The sequence below is a fragment of the Epinephelus fuscoguttatus genome, linkage group LG17 (assembly GCF_011397635.1).
Source record: "Epinephelus fuscoguttatus linkage group LG17, E.fuscoguttatus.final_Chr_v1".
NCBI lineage: Eukaryota > Metazoa > Chordata > Actinopteri > Perciformes > Serranidae > Epinephelus > Epinephelus fuscoguttatus.
This window is the reverse complement of record NC_064768.1, coordinates 12,088,183-12,103,642: the sequence shown is the minus strand read 5'-3', so window position 1 is coordinate 12,103,642 and position 15,460 is coordinate 12,088,183. Positions and strand designations below refer to the sequence as shown.

The following is a 15,460-nucleotide window of genomic DNA, read 5'->3' as shown; positions in this document are numbered from 1 at the left end:
TAATGTGGAAACAGAATAGACGCCACAAAGATGATTTCTGGTATTTCATTGTTTAGAACATTTAAACAATACTTTAATAACAGCTTGAAGCTTAATATTACCAAGTAATTTTGGACCAGGACAGGACACCCCCTATAAGTACTCAAATATTGCTTTACTTGACTTGTTATTAGAACTAATGCCAATAAATAACTTTCTATCTAATCTAGGTCACTCTGTGAGGACAGCAACTTCCCGTCACAACCGTATTACAAATTAGGCTAAATGTCAGCAAAACAGTTGCAATATGCAACATGTAGCCTAAGACAATAAAATGATTATTACAAACAATCGAACATTTTTTTTTCCGACCGCCGTGTTTCTGCATATATAAGGTCAACTTGACAAGTCGTGTTTTAAACCTTTCGCCGGTTTTCCGAGTTGTTATTTCGGTTCGGGGCGCGCTCACGTGAATGCTCCCAGTGGAGATCTAATATTTCCGATTATTCCGACAGCACTTGAACGCAGGGACACTTGTTGCAGTTACCCACCGCGCCACTAGATGGCAGACGCACACAGTGTGAATGATGGGTGTGCTCTATAAAAGCCGCTGAGCTGCAGTGTCTGTGTTGTACTGCATCAGCTGGTGTCTGACGAGAATAACCGTCACCGGGGACGAAATTAAATTAATTTTAACCGAGACATACCGCTACTTTTTGCCCCAAATTTAGCCTGCTCTACCTAAGCCACATCGCTCATATACTAACCGGTAAGTGTGCCACCATATTACGCCTATATCCATAGTGATTCTCGACTGTAAACGCAAATGTGGGAGCCAAATCGATAGGTAAATTACTGGATAGACAGCTAGCCGCTATTAAAATACACAGAGTGATTCAAGACAGAAAGCGTTTTAAGCGTTACTGTCCCTCAGTGAGTGGCTCTAATGTGTGGGGTTTTCTGTTATTCATTTCTCACGGCTTTTCTTGAGGATTTTAGTGCGCATTATTTGTGAAGGCTAAATTAGATATTAGCCCTTGTGGTCTGCCTGGTAGCCTCCCATCATACCCCCCTGCTTTAATTTTATTAATGGCAGTCCTAGAGTTACAGCATAAACTGTAAGTCATTTTTGAGGCTTTATTTAAAATAAGATAATAAAATTAATGTGCACATATAGTGGAAGTCCAAACAAGGTGGGACTCTGTGGCTCACTGTATTATTCCAGTACTTTCTTTGGCTTCCAGGTTGAAGGAGGATCAGCAAGCATGTTCTACACCTGTGGTCCCAACGAGGCTATGGTGGTGTCAGGTAAAATTGTTTTTTCATCTTATGTATATAATACCATTACAAGGAGCGTATCATTTGTTAAATAAATTCCCATTAATGCAAAAGGTTGTCATTCCAAAGTGGACAAAATGTACCAAATGTCAAAATATTTCAAAGCATCAAGATCATAACATGTTTAAAAGGTCACAATTTTTGCAACAAAGGCTATAACATAAGAATTACTCCTTACTACTGAACCAATTTTTGGATGAGTATCTACTTCTGAAATATTGCCAAACCAAAACACTTGGAAAAACACGATGTTGCAATATTATGTTCATATCACTCAACCTTAGTCATGAATGGAGTCTGATTTGAGGCTTTGCTCGGTGTCTCATCTCTCCCAGGGCTGTGTCGTTCTCCCCCACTGATGATACCTGGAGGCCGAGTGTTCGTCATCCCGTGCATCCAGAAGTTACAGAGGTTGGCAAACTGTCTGCCGATCTTTAATTTAATGCATGATGTTGCTGCTTTTTTAACAGATAACTGAGTAACTTGACACCAAAGGATATTTTAATAAGAAGATCATAAATCATACAATAGCAGATGTGCAATTATAGAGCCAGGATGACTGATGAACGCAGATTTAAATCAATGCCCACCTGCCTTGTCTTCACTAAATGAAAATGATTAGTAACATCTATATATTGCCTAATAATGGTTGTGTCTCCTGGAAATAAACTATCCCTTACTTAGTAGTCAACAACCATGTCACAAGAGCAGTTTGTTTTCTATCCTCCTGTCAACTCAAACATACACTAAAGAAAATTGAAAATGCAACATGTTCTCTAAATTCATAAATTTGTTTAAATCCGTGTTAGTGAGCACTTCTGCTTGTCCATCTACCTGGCAGGTGTTGCATATCAAGATGCTGATTAAACAGCGTGATTATTACATGGCTGTGCCTTGTGATAGTCATAATAATAGGAATAGGATAGGAATATCCACCAGAGCTGATGTCTGTAAACTGAAGTACATCCAACTGATCTAGTGAGCCAGCCCAGCATCTTTATCTGCAAGATGGTCTGAGATCAGCCATTGCTGCTGTTTGATCAGCATCTTGAGACACCACACCTGTCAGGCTGATGGATTATGTTGGCAAAGTGCTCACTTTTACCAACATTTAAAAGTCCCGAATCTGTCATTTCAACTCATGAAAGATAGGAGTGGAACAAAAGTGTTGCATTTACATTCTTGCCCGGTGTATGCAGCCTACAGGCGGGGCTGTCCAGGACACATTTGGATCTGCCAGGACACATGCTGCTCCTCCCACCTTAATTTCAGCTCATCATATGGCACCAGATTTAATGTTTTATTTGTCTGAGTGTAGCTGGCCCTAATCCTGTACCTGTAAAATCCTCAAGTGCACACAACTCAATACAAGGACAAAACGGAAATGACTGCACTTTAATGTACCATTATAGCAGCTGATAATCCATCCATTATCATTCTTTCCTTTTTTATATGTCTCACCCTGCCTCTCTCCAGGATTTCCCTGAACACTCTGACTCTGAATGTGAAGAGCGATAAAGTGTACACCCGCCATGGGGTGCCCATCTCTGTCACTGGGATAGCCCAGGTCAGTGAGCATCACATGTCAGAGGGACCAGCGGGCTACCCTACCAGTGAAGCAGGAGGAGGTTTCAGGGGGACAGGTCTAAAGTACTTAACAAATAGTTAATGTAGGTCATCAGAAGGAAAAAAAACATCAGTTATTATCTTGACTAAACTGTATAATAAAGATGGAGCTGTAAGCTTTGTGTATCTGTTCAGTCAGGATACCCAACATGGCTCCTCCACATCTGAGTGTGACATCTACCCAGTGGTGGGAGAAGGACTCAGATCTTTTACTTAAATAAAAGAAGCACTACCACAGTGTACAAATACTTTGTTACAAGTAAATAAAAGTCATGCATTCACATTTTTAATTGAGGAGAGGTACAAAACTATTAGCATCAAAATATAAAGTACCAATAGTAAAGGTGCGTTTTTTCAGAATGGCCCATTTCATAGATACTATGTTAGATAGATGGATAGATATCTAGAAAATGATTCTTGGTTTGCATAAAACACCAGCTGCTGTTTTGTTGGACATGGGGAATGAAACGAGTCGCTGTTTCCCACAGATGAAGATCCAGGGTCAGAATAAACAGATGCTGGCCGCAGCATGCCAAATGTTCATGGGGAAGTCAGAGGCCGAGATCGCTCAGATCGCCTTGGAGACGCTGGAGGGCCACCAGCGGGCCATCATCGCCCACCTGACCGTCGAGGTAAAGATCTGATAGCTGTTTGTTTCCAGCAGTGGATATAGTGGAATTTAAATTCAGGGTTTAAAGTCCCAGTCAGTGATTAAACCTTGTCGTCTTGAAACAGTTTCACCATGATACATTTACATTACAAATATTAATTCAGTGAGTATTTGACAGACAGATTGCTACTAACAGAGCTATAAATCTTATCTGCCTGTAACTTTGAGAGACAGTAAACATGTTCCTCTTACAGGAGATCTACAAGGACAGAAAGAAGTTCTCAGAGCAGGTTTTTAAGGTGGCTTCCTCTGACCTGGTCAACATGGGTATCAGCGTGGTCAGCTACACGCTCAAAGATGTTCATGATGACCAGGTAACCCCTATATCTTCAAACAAGTATTTTTAAGTCATTTTCAAAAGTTAAACATTTTATAACCCGGTTAAAATGTGTAATTAATGTTTGATTTGATGTGTATTTGGTGGGTTCACTGGTATTTCAACAAATTGATGACCATCTTAACTCCTGATTTTACAAAAACATCAAAACTGTACACAACAGAATCATGAGATGAACATTTCTCACTTTGGCTTTTTTTTATTTTTCTGTTGATAACAGAAAGAGCTGCCATAGCTACAGCATGTTACCATAAGATGAATTTTCTGTATCTTGTATCAATTCTGTCTTGAGTGACAAATGCTCATCTCACTTTAACATCTCTTTCTCGTCCTCAGGATTATCTGCATTCACTGGGGAAAGCTCGAACTGCCCAGGTTCAGAAAGACGCTCGCATTGGAGAGGCCAAGAACAAGAGAGATGCTGTGATCAGGGTGAAATATATTTCATTGTCTCCATCCTCCAGGATATAGTTACTGCTATGAAAGTGTCTCATTTCAAAATCACCACCAGGCAGTAGTAGAGGTCGGATTATAGAGTAGTCAATCACTCTGTTTTGCGCAATTACCAGTGATATTCGTCTAAACTTCTGTCTTTATTTTTAGCATCTTCATCCTGTTTAACCAGTTTTCAAGAGTTATTCCCATTGATCCCTATTTCCGTCATCTTTCTCTGTTTCTCTCTCTCTGCAGGAGGCCCATGCAATGCAGGAGAAAGTCTCGGCTCAGTACAAGAATGAGATCGACATGGCAAAGGCCCAGAGGGACTACGAGCTGAAGAAGGCAGCCTATGACATCGAGGTCAACACAAAGAAGGCGGAGTCAGAGATGGCCTATCAGCTGCAGGTACACAGGAGCGAACAAGAACTGTGTGATTACAATCAGTAACACATTAACTGGCTGCATCTAATTTGTTATAACACTGAATGACAAAAGATTATGTATATATGTACTGTATTTTCCAGGTAGCAAAGACGAAGCAGCGTATCGAGGAGGAGAGGATGCAGGTCCAGGTGGTCGAGCGGACGCAGCAAATCACACTGCAGGAGCAGGAGATCACCCGCAGGGAGAAGGAGCTGGAGGCCAAGGTGAAGAAACCTGCAGAGGCTGAGAGGTACCGCCTGGAGAAACTGGCTGAGGCTCAGCGGTGAGTTGCAAGGCTCGATGTCTTCTGTCTGCTCTTCCCTAACTACAGTGTGGTGTTGTGAATAGGCAGACGGTTTTTCAGTTTTATTACCAGAGTTTAAGCCCCTGTCTTTGCAGTGCAGTGTCTCTGTTGATGTGACCTGAGGCAAGATACTGAATCCCTGTTTTATAGCTGACCTTTGTGGAGGATTGCAGGAGCTTTTATATTATAGCAATCTTCTATCTGTCACCTGCAAACCCCTTTTTTATGTTAGTATGAAGGCTTTCTACAACTATAGATGAGGCATTTCATGGTTTGGTAAGGTTAATTAACACCACAAGTGGAAGAAGTACTCTGTAATCTTTTACTCAAGTAAAAATAACAATACAACAGTCTACTTGTAACAGAAATGCTTTTATTAGTGAAAGTCCTGCATTCAGAATTCAACTTGAAAGATAAAAAAGTGCCAGCATAAAAAAAATACTTAGTACCAAACGTAAAAGTACTCATGATGCAGAATAACTAATTTCAGAATAATAATACTGTATTATTTGATTATACAACCCGAATTCCAAAAAGGTTTGGATCCTTATTGACCTATATTTGATTGAATACAGTACAACGACAAGATATTTAATGTTCAGACTGATGAACTCTATCGTTTTGTTTTGGATTTTTTTTTGTAAACATACACTCATTCTGAATTTGATGCCTGAAACATGTTCCAAAAAAGTTGGGGCAGGAGCAACAAAAGACTGTCAAATATTTGGAACGCTCAAAAAGCACCTGTGTGGAACATTCCACGGGTAGACAGGTTTATTGGTAACAGATTAAAGTATTGTAACTGGGTATGAAAGCGGCATCCTCGTAAGGCTCAGCTAAGGATTGTCACTTTGTGAAAAACCTTGTGGGCAAACAGTCCCAACAGTTTAAGAGCAACCTTTCTCAAAGCACTATTGCAAGAAATGTAGGGCTTTTAACATCTATGGTGATGTAACACAGCACTAAACATGTCCCTGTCCCAACTTTTTTTGGAACATGTTGCAGGCATCAAATTCAAAATGAGTGTATGTTTACAAAAAACAATAAGGGTTAACAATCTGAACATTAAATATCATATCTTTGTCCTGTATTCAATCAAAAATAGGTCAAAAAAGATTTGCAAATCATTGCATTCTGCTTTTATGTACAGTTGAAACAGTGTCCCAACATTTTTGGAACTGGGGTTGTAATCACTGATGCATTAATGTTTACATCACTTTGATGTTGCGGAAGGTGGGTATAATTCATGATACTTAATACTGTCAGGTAGCTTGTTAATTCACCCCTGGGGACAAATTAAAGTTTTACTTAATCTTAACCAATACAAATACGTAGTAACTAAAACAATCAATTAAATGAAGTGAAGTAAAACAAATTGCCTCCTGAAATGTGAGTAGTAGCAGTAGTAGAGGAGAGGTAAAAATTAGTGGAAAATGGAAAGAGTAAAGTACCTCAAAATTTTACTTTCATACAGTACTTAAGTAAATGTACTTAGACAGTCACAACTTTTCACAGCCACTGACAAACTGATTTAAAGTGAACAAACCCAGTGTATTGCAGTGACAGTGTGTGAAGTCATGAAACAAAATACTGCTGAGGAAAGTACAGTATCTCGTGTTGTGCTGATTTTCTCAAAATTTGGTTACAATTTGCATCACATCTGGATGGAAATCCAGCGTGAAGTCATTAAACATAATACTGTACTACTTTTGATGATTAGGTGAAAACAAAGATCAGACACAAGCCCTCCCTCATGTTGTAATGTTCATGATACAGAAATATGGTCCACTGTTGGCTCAGTCATCTACAGTTATTCTGTCTGCTCCCTGTCTGACTCTGCTATTCTCTCTCTCTCTCTGTCCAGTCTTAAGTTGATCATGGAGGCTGAGGCCGAAGCTGAGTCCATCAGGGTGAGTCGCAAAACACTACAGCTGCTTCCCAACTCAGAAGTCTTTAAATGGTTTAAAATGGAGATCATGCTGAATGTTGTGAAATACTGGTCTCATGCCCACAAGCGTTCTTGTTTTGTGTGAGTCTAATTCACAAAGTATCTCAGGAGTTGTGGGGCGGTGTTTTCTGGTAGAGTAACCCATCCTCCTAACCTGTCTCCTTCAGATTAAAGGTGAGGCTGAGGCGTTTGCAGTGGAGGCCAAGGGTCGAGCTGAGGCGGAGCAGATGGCGAAGAAAGCGGAGGCCTTCCAGCAGTACAAGGATGGAGCCATGGTGGACATGCTGCTGGAGAAACTGCCTCTGGTAAACAGCTATTTATACCTGCAGCCCACTGTTATTGTATGCATCACTGCTGCATGGGGGTAGTTTGTTTTGGTTACAAATCCATCCCTGGGCTCCACATATTGTCCTAATTTACAGCTCATTGTGTTTTCATTTTAGTGCGCCTTTTACAAAAACTGGCGTGCATAAACTAAAATATAATCAAGCTGAAAAAAAACGGTGCCTAGTCACCGTATACCTTTTCAGACACTTTGGATTTGACAAAATTTATTGAATAATTCACATTTTGTTATTCAAGAAGAAAGCATCACCTCAGAAAATATCAGGAAAATATAACATGTATGGCTCCTGGCTAATTTAATTTAGTTTGGTTAATTTCATTCATTCAGTTCATTCAGTTTAACTGCTTGCCTTGCACGCTGTCATGTCTGGGTTTGTCAGAGTCACTTATTTGCTTCATGTTTCATCAGCCCATGAATGAGTTTGTAAAGGTTTCAACATTTTGGTCATATCTTTCTTCCACCAGATGGCAGAAGAGATTAGCAAGCCTCTGTGTGGGGCCAACAAGGTGACCATGGTGTCCAGTGGAGGAGGCGAGGTGGGTGCAGCCAAACTGTCAGGAGAGGTGCTGGACATCATGCTCCGCCTCCCCGAGGCCGTGGAGAAACTGACTGGAGTCAGCATCTCCCAGGTAACACATCCATATTAAATTCCGGTTTTCACTGGACTTGCTGTCTGTGGTCTGCTGATGCATGTCAAACGCATCATGGAGGATGCAAGAATATTTATCAAAGATGCACAGATTTTTTTGTTTTTGCCAGTATGTAGCCGGCAGAAGAGGTTGCAGTCAAGTAGTAAAAAAAAAAAAAAACACTTGCTATGTGTTTTCCTAACCCTAAACCATGACCTCAATAGAAAACGTCATGATTCAGGGACACAAATTGTACCGTACAATAACGTGATTGCATGAAAATACTTGTTAAACTCATGCAAGATAGGCATATGGTTTTCATCAATGGCTAAATGGTGCATCACTTTAAATGTTACTACCACAAGGAATTGTGGGACACCTAAAGGATGTTCCAGTGTTTCCTATGCTAAAGGAAATAGGAAAGGAGGCACTGAAGCACCTTTGAGCGTTTGTTACTGTTTATTATTGTAAATGATATATAATAAAAAAAATATCTCTCTCTCTCTCTCTCTCTCTCTCTCTCTCTCTCTCTCTCTCTCTCCCTCCATTCTGCAGGTGACCTCTAACACAGAGTGAAGCGAATCAACCAGTCTGGTTACCAGGCAGATCCATTCTTCTTTGCATGAGTCTGCTAACACTAATAACCTTTCTCCTCTGCTCTAATTTCTGTCTTACATCATCTGTATAGCCGTTTCCCTTCCTGTAGCTCTGTCGACATCTTACTGTGATGTTTCTGTGTTGTAACGTACACTTTTTTAATGTTTGTCTGTTTATGTTTTTCGGTCACTGATACTGAGGTCTGTCTGGGCTAAAGTAGTGCTCTTCTGGCTACAGTTACAGTTGCTATTTCAGTTTTTTGTTTTCATATAGTCCACTGATACTGCATTATAATCAGCATTAACAAAAAGCATTCAAATTACAAAACTTGCCACGTGTTTTCTTTTCAAGATTTAGGCCTTTGATTTAATTTACATTGGCTTGACTACATTTTAAAATGCAGCATAACAAGCAACAAATGTAACTGTAGCCTCTGTGTAACCCATAAGTTGTAAATGTTCACTTTGTCTTAACAGTCTTCTGTCTTTTCCTACCTTCTTCTTTCTGCACTGTCAAGTTTTGTGTGTCTGTGTCACACTAATGAGAAAGTCTGTGTCTGTGTCTATCCTAAATGTCTCCTCCATAACTGCCTGTTCACTGCCTTGCTGCCAAACCTTAAGTGCATCTTAACAAGAACGTTTAACATGCATTCAAAAACTTAATTTACTAAAGCTACTAACATTACGAGACTGGACATTATTAGACCAACACCACAGCCTGTGGTTTTAGCATCACCCATTTCTCACCATGTGATTCTGACTGAACTCATCAAGGAAGAGTTATCATATCATCAATCCTTTAAAAGTCTTTAAACAGGGTTTCCACGGTTACGGAGAAGCTGAAAAAGTTACAGAACTCCAATATCTTGTTTTTCAGGCCTGGAAAAGTCGTGAAATTAGTAAAATCGCTTAAAGTTTTTGAAGAGTCATGGAGTTAGTAAAATCATGGATAGTTTTGGAAAAGTCATGGAAAATAAAATCAAATAAAAATTCATTGTTACAGTAATCTTTTGCGGATAACCTTCCACATAATGTAGCATAATGGCGAATGAAGGAAGAAGCTTCTTGGATGAGAGGCGAGACATCTTCAAGAAACGCAAGCAAGTCCAGTTGCTTACGATATAGCACTTACGATTACATGACCTGAATGACTGAGAATCTTCACCGACATAATGGCGAATGTTTTTTCTGTAGCTGTTGATGTAACGAAGCCCTTATATGCGCCGTTGCATGACATTTTGCTCGCCCTCCATGTTTGCCAGCTAGCAGGAATTTTTTTTGAATAGAATAATGTGGTGCCAGTGTGATCTGACATAGCAGGTAATGAATCCCAAAGTTTTCATACCAATGCCCTACTTATACTTTTTAAATTATACCGCATTTTTGAAATTGCATGGGCAGCCAAGGGCGTTCAATTGTCACGTGCCAGTGCACACTTTGCTTTCATGTTTACTGCTCTGAAAATAGAGCGTGGTAGTTCGAAGGTGCAGAGCATTCTTTTTTCCGAACAAATTAACCAATGGGCCAACCAAACTGTCGGCTGTCACTCCCCCACTCTGGGAGCTCTACTGCTCCCTGTCCACAGAATTATAGTAATAATAATATAATTAACATTTGGAGTAAAGTGTACTATACAGAACTGTTCATGTTATATGTTGTGAATGGCCATGAAAATGTGTGGGAACCCTGTTTAAAGTTGTCATGGATGGTTGCAAACTAACAGGTAATCCAAACTGTAATCTGTAAATCTGATGCCTTTCTCAATCAACACTAACATCTTCTGATCTTGTCCTGCTTAATCAGGGTTAACATTTTGAGGATTCTGGAAAAATAAATAACTTAAGGACCCTTTGCTTAAGGCATACCACTATAAAACAACATCAAATATTTAAAACCTGTGCAGGAGCCCCATACCACAATTATCTCAATTACTGTATGCAAAACTATTAGCAAATGTTGTGCAGGTCCACTAACCCATCTTTAGCTCACTAACTTACGCTTACTAACCATTTCCGCAACAAACATGTCGGGTTCTCTAACTGATAGTTTGATATCTATCATCAAAGCAATGCAATGATCACTTCAGACCTCACGGCCCTTTCTACTGGATGCTTACAGTGTTGGCAATTCAGGAAATTCGGCTCAATTTACTCTGAACCTCAGTGTATGTCTATCTAGACAACAGAATATAGTACGTACAATTTTTGAATATAAAAATGTATGTTACAAGAGAATGTGAAAGCTTTTGATTTAAAGTTCATGATCGAGCAAAATAAGAATTTATAATTTCTTGTCATACTCTGATGCTGTAATGACCACCGTGGTTAAAGTCCCTTATCTCTGTCCATCATTAACACTAGGTCCACAGGTCAGGACACTTGAACAAAACAGATGTAGGCTAAAACAAGAGCTTGACCGTGGATCTTTTGGTTCAGGTTCACTTGAGATTTTGCCACCTTGCTGACCAGTAATACACACACTCTACTAGATGTATACCTAAAGTAAAACGGTACTGTTTGTGTTATTATGACAAGCCATGTAGCAGCTCTCATAAAAGTGTAGCTTGTGGAAGTAAAGGGAAATGTGGTGTGAAGTATAGCTTTAACCTTCTATTGTAGCAATGGGAATACTACAGTGTCATTTTGAGATAACTGTATTGAAATGCTGAACTATGTATCATTATTATTATTTTTTTTTATGAGAGCCTAACATGAAGAGGTATGCAGATGCTGAACAGTCAGTGAGATTACTTATTGTCAGATGATGCCAGCGTTTACTGCAGGGAAAGGGAAAGGCTTTTATCAGATTGGTGGTCAGAAATGGACAAATTAAGACGTTGGATCATTTATTTATTTTCTTCACCTCACTCTAGTCAATCTTGCTGTATTGTGTACTTATTTAACTTATTTATTATTATGATAAAGTTAATACCAAACAAGCCATTGTAAGGAATTGAAAATCTCTCGCACAGTAATTTCTCATCTTGGAGTCAGTGCACCCAGAATGATAAGCCAGTGAAGGTTTAGGAGCTAACTTTGAGTATTGGTTCCTAAAAATAGTTCCAGCTTGCCTTATACCATAACCCTATCCTACTGTCACCCTCCACCTATAACCTCTGGGGCTGGGTATTCAAAACATGTTTTATCTTTTGTTGTATTAGCATAAAAAGAAAACATTAAAGGGACCCCCCACACACAACACACACACACACACACACACACACACACACACACACAAAAACATAAAAATACATACTTTTCGTCTTACCTGTAGTGCTACTTATTTATCTAGACATTTTAGTGAGTTGCCAATTGTTGGAGATATTGGCTGTAAAGATGCCAGCCTTCTCTCCAATATAACGGACCTAGATGGCACTCAGCTTGTGGTGCTCAAAGCGCCAGAAAAAGGGTTAGAAAACTCAACACCCGTGTCTCTTACCAGAGATCATGACCCGCTCACTCAAGATAATCCACAGACCTTTTTGTGAGCAGTTTCATGTAGGAACTATATTGTCTCTTTCTATTACCATGCAGAAGGAAGTGTGCATCTACTCATTAGCCCTTTTTAGATAGGAATTGTGCAAATTTGCAGGAAAGCCCAATCAGTCTTTTTTCAGCATTGACAGTTTAAAAACAAATTGGGGAGTGCAGCAAAATCCCGCCTACCTACTTTTGTTTAAATACAGAATGTGCCTTTTTTAGGGCAATGGGGGCGTGAGCAAGTAACAAAATGTGTAGCTCAGCGTGTGACGTAAACAGTGACGTGGGAGGGAAGCCGCGGCTAGTCAGTCTGTCTGCAATTCTCTCGTAAATCGGCCCATTCTTCACCGTTCCCGTCATCTGACGGTTAATGGCCTCTTAATTTGCAAGTGCAAGGAGGGCGCGCAATTCCTTGTCTCCTCAGTTGCTCATCTTTACAGTGTCTGTCAGGTTTGCGTTTCCCTCTTGCTACTAGCTGCTCGCTAATTCCTGCTATCAGCGTTTCCTGTTTATCCACCGCCAGTGGCTCGCACGTGCGGCGTCATCAACAGCTCCTCCCACAAGTCTTCAACAGCCCCTCCCATTGCAGGAAGGCTGCCTCGGTCTGTTTAAACCAAAAAGGTTCCACCAATATGACTACACTATGAGGCGGAAAATTGGGCACCTCGGATCAGCTAATCTGGCCCTGTGTGTCTAAACACTCGCAGCTTGCCGGCAAAACGGCCCAACATTCGCGGAAAATCTGGCAGTGTAAAAGGGGCTATTGAAAAGAGGCTCCTGCTCTTGACAGTGCAGTGCATGAGAATGTTAATGGTGCCCTCCTCGGTTGAGGTGTAACGTTAGCTATCTAAATGGTACTGGTTGAGCTAGCAGTAGATGCACACTTCTTTCGGCGTGATGATACAGTTGGTGTAGTTGGATAGAAATAAAATAGTTACTATAGATTGCACTACACGAAACAGGAAAGATACGTATTTTGGTATTTTTTAAGAATCTTACAATAAAAACATTGATTGCTTTTCTTTAAAATTAGAAAATTAATTGCACGTTTGGTTTTGTTTGTCTGAGCTGTATGACAGCAATGACTTTAGCCAACAATGGTCATCTCTTTTCCCTCAATGGTACCCAACCTGAACACCTCATTATATGTCTGTTTGTGACTTTGTTCTCTGCACTGTTGATTACAGTACAGCCAAATGTATTAAAATGGCTTTCTGAAGGTACGTTTATTTATTTGAAGGTTAGTACTACTGTTTAAATGCATGCATCTACCTGTCACACTTTAACTGCAATTTAATCTTGGAAAACACATTTTCAGTCAGGATGCTATATGCTACTTTACTGTGGAATCACCAAAGTAGGAGGAGATGGATCGGATAGTTATAGAAAAGGAAATGTATCTTGGTACCTCTGTGATATTTAAAGTGTAATGATGTAATGATACTCAAAGTTACACTACGTATGGATATAGATGTATTTCTATAGTATATACTGTATATTTGATATTTACAGGATCAGTGTAGCACTGTTGGTTTCCCAAGTCACCATGAAGAACTCTACTAACTCACTAACAGCAGTGTTTCATTATAAACGTATTCAAGCTACAATCAGTATAGTAGAGTTTTCTGTATTATTTCAACTCACTGGTGAAGTTCTGCCAAGGAAGATACCACTCTGTTGCTTTTTAATTAGTGTCTGTGCACTTTAAGAAATTCGTGTCTGTAGGAAAATGTTATTCTGCAAACCTGTACACAATAAAGTTGTCATTAAATTGCAAAAGGGAAACCATGTATATCCTTTACTGTTTTTCCTGTATTTTACTGCTATGTGTTACTTATAAATCTTTACTCCTGTATTATTTCTGTTTACACATCTTATTTGTGCATGTTTTTTGACTGATTTGCTCCACTTTTTATTTGTTTTGCATCACTGGATAAGTTGTCTTGCTTTTGAATAGTCAATTAGTCAACAACAAAAAAGGACCCTGCATGAGGAAGTCCTAATAAACTTTGTTTCTTCTCAATACTTTAAAGGTTTTCCTTTTATTGATCTGTCATAATATATCGATGTTGATTTTAGGTATCTGGTTTACACTTTGACATCACTGGGAGCTGCATTTTTCTCCTGTTTGCACTAAGCTACTGTGCCTTACCTAACAAATGACTTGCTGGTGTAGTTGTACCTGTTGCATCTCAATTTATTTGTATTTCAAACTAGCAACCATCTTAACCCTGGTGCTCACCTTGATGCTTAAACCATGATAAATGTTTGTTGATAGATGTTTGCTGACATTTTCTGTGACAAACTCCAGCTGATGTGGAGTAGGCCTAAGTTAAATACTAGGGCCCGACCGATACGGATTTTTTGGGGGCCGATGTCGATTCCGATATTATGGAATAAAAAAATCCGATAGCAGATATATCGGCCAATTAAATTTTTACGTTTTTCAATTTAAAAAACCCTGAAATACCTGTTTTTGATGGCTTATATATAGTTCAAACACTTGTTATAAAGATATAAATTGAAGGAAGAACATTTTACTATTTTCAAATACTTTTATTATCAGAAATTGTGTGGAACAAGCAGCATATGAACAATTTGAACACAAAATGAATCAAAAACATGATGTGCAAAAAGGCAGTAAACCTCTGGGAAATAAAATAATCATGCAACTTTTGGCCGATTGCCGATTATTCTCTAATGGCTATAATCGGCCGATAAATCGGTCAGGCCCTATTAAATACAAATGGAATACAGTGTTTTGGAGTAACTAGTTACATGTACATTAAATAGCAAAATAAATGTAAATGTTATCAGTTACAGTGATGGGAAAATACGGAATTACAGTTACTAATCAAAATGTCGGTGGTGCAGATGGGTTAATTCTGAATATATTATTTTTTGGTAAAAAGTTTATATACAGAATATAACATTACTTCTGCTGCTTCATATATTTTTGCCCTGCAGTAATGCCTTCTTTTGGCATAGCTTATTTTAATATATTTGTCACCTTTATTGCCCAGTTTAAACATTTGTTAGAAAAGTAATCAAAAAGTAATCAAATGTAATTAGTAATATTACTCTGATAAAATAGTTAAAACAATTACATTACTTTTACTGATGGAAAAGAATAACAGTAATTGAATATTGTTGATGCAACAACAGTGCAGCCATGGTGACTTTTTAAATGTGATTTATGGCTATTGAAATTAATTTGAGAAGTGTATTATGCTGACTTATTTGGCAAAAGCTAGGACCAACTGTACATGGAAACTGATAATCATATTGATGCACTCAGCTCCACACACTGACTGGATAATTAATACACCGGAAGGCACTGGATGGAC

General features: G+C 39.1%; 1 protein-coding gene across 2 annotated transcripts; it reads left to right on the top strand.

Annotated features, from left to right (window-relative positions):
* The first annotated feature begins 613 nt into the window (after positions 1 to 613).
* flot1a (flotillin 1a) lies at positions 614 to 14,136 on the top strand. 2 transcript variants are annotated; one of them, XM_049602497.1, is made up of 13 exons: positions 614 to 748; positions 1,224 to 1,287; positions 1,653 to 1,728; positions 2,794 to 2,884; positions 3,432 to 3,575; positions 3,808 to 3,927; positions 4,287 to 4,382; positions 4,641 to 4,793; positions 4,913 to 5,094; positions 6,980 to 7,025; positions 7,231 to 7,368; positions 7,874 to 8,038; positions 8,594 to 14,136. In XM_049602497.1, the coding sequence occupies exons 2-13, from the start codon at positions 1,245 to 1,247 to the stop codon at positions 8,612 to 8,614; spliced, it is 1,275 nt and encodes a 424-aa protein (XP_049458454.1). In that variant the 5' UTR covers positions 614 to 748; positions 1,224 to 1,244; the 3' UTR covers positions 8,615 to 14,136. The 2 variants fall into 2 exon arrangements, with proteins under 2 accessions (XP_049458454.1, XP_049458455.1); XM_049602498.1 differs by having other exon boundaries at positions 1,205 to 1,287.
* Positions 14,137 to 15,460: the final 1,324 nt, after the last annotated feature.

Bases quoted from the DNA above. Each gene is read 5' to 3' on its own strand.
- flot1a (XM_049602497.1), top strand. From the start codon at position 1,245: ATGTTCTACACCTGTGGTCCCAACGAGGCTATGGTGGTGTCAG. The intron at 2,885-3,431 runs GTCAGTGAGCAT...TGTTTCCCACAG, and splicing joins CTGTCACTGGGATAGCCCAG to ATGAAGATCCAGGGTCAGAA. The intron at 7,369-7,873 runs GTAAACAGCTAT...TTCTTCCACCAG, and splicing joins TGCTGGAGAAACTGCCTCTG to ATGGCAGAAGAGATTAGCAA.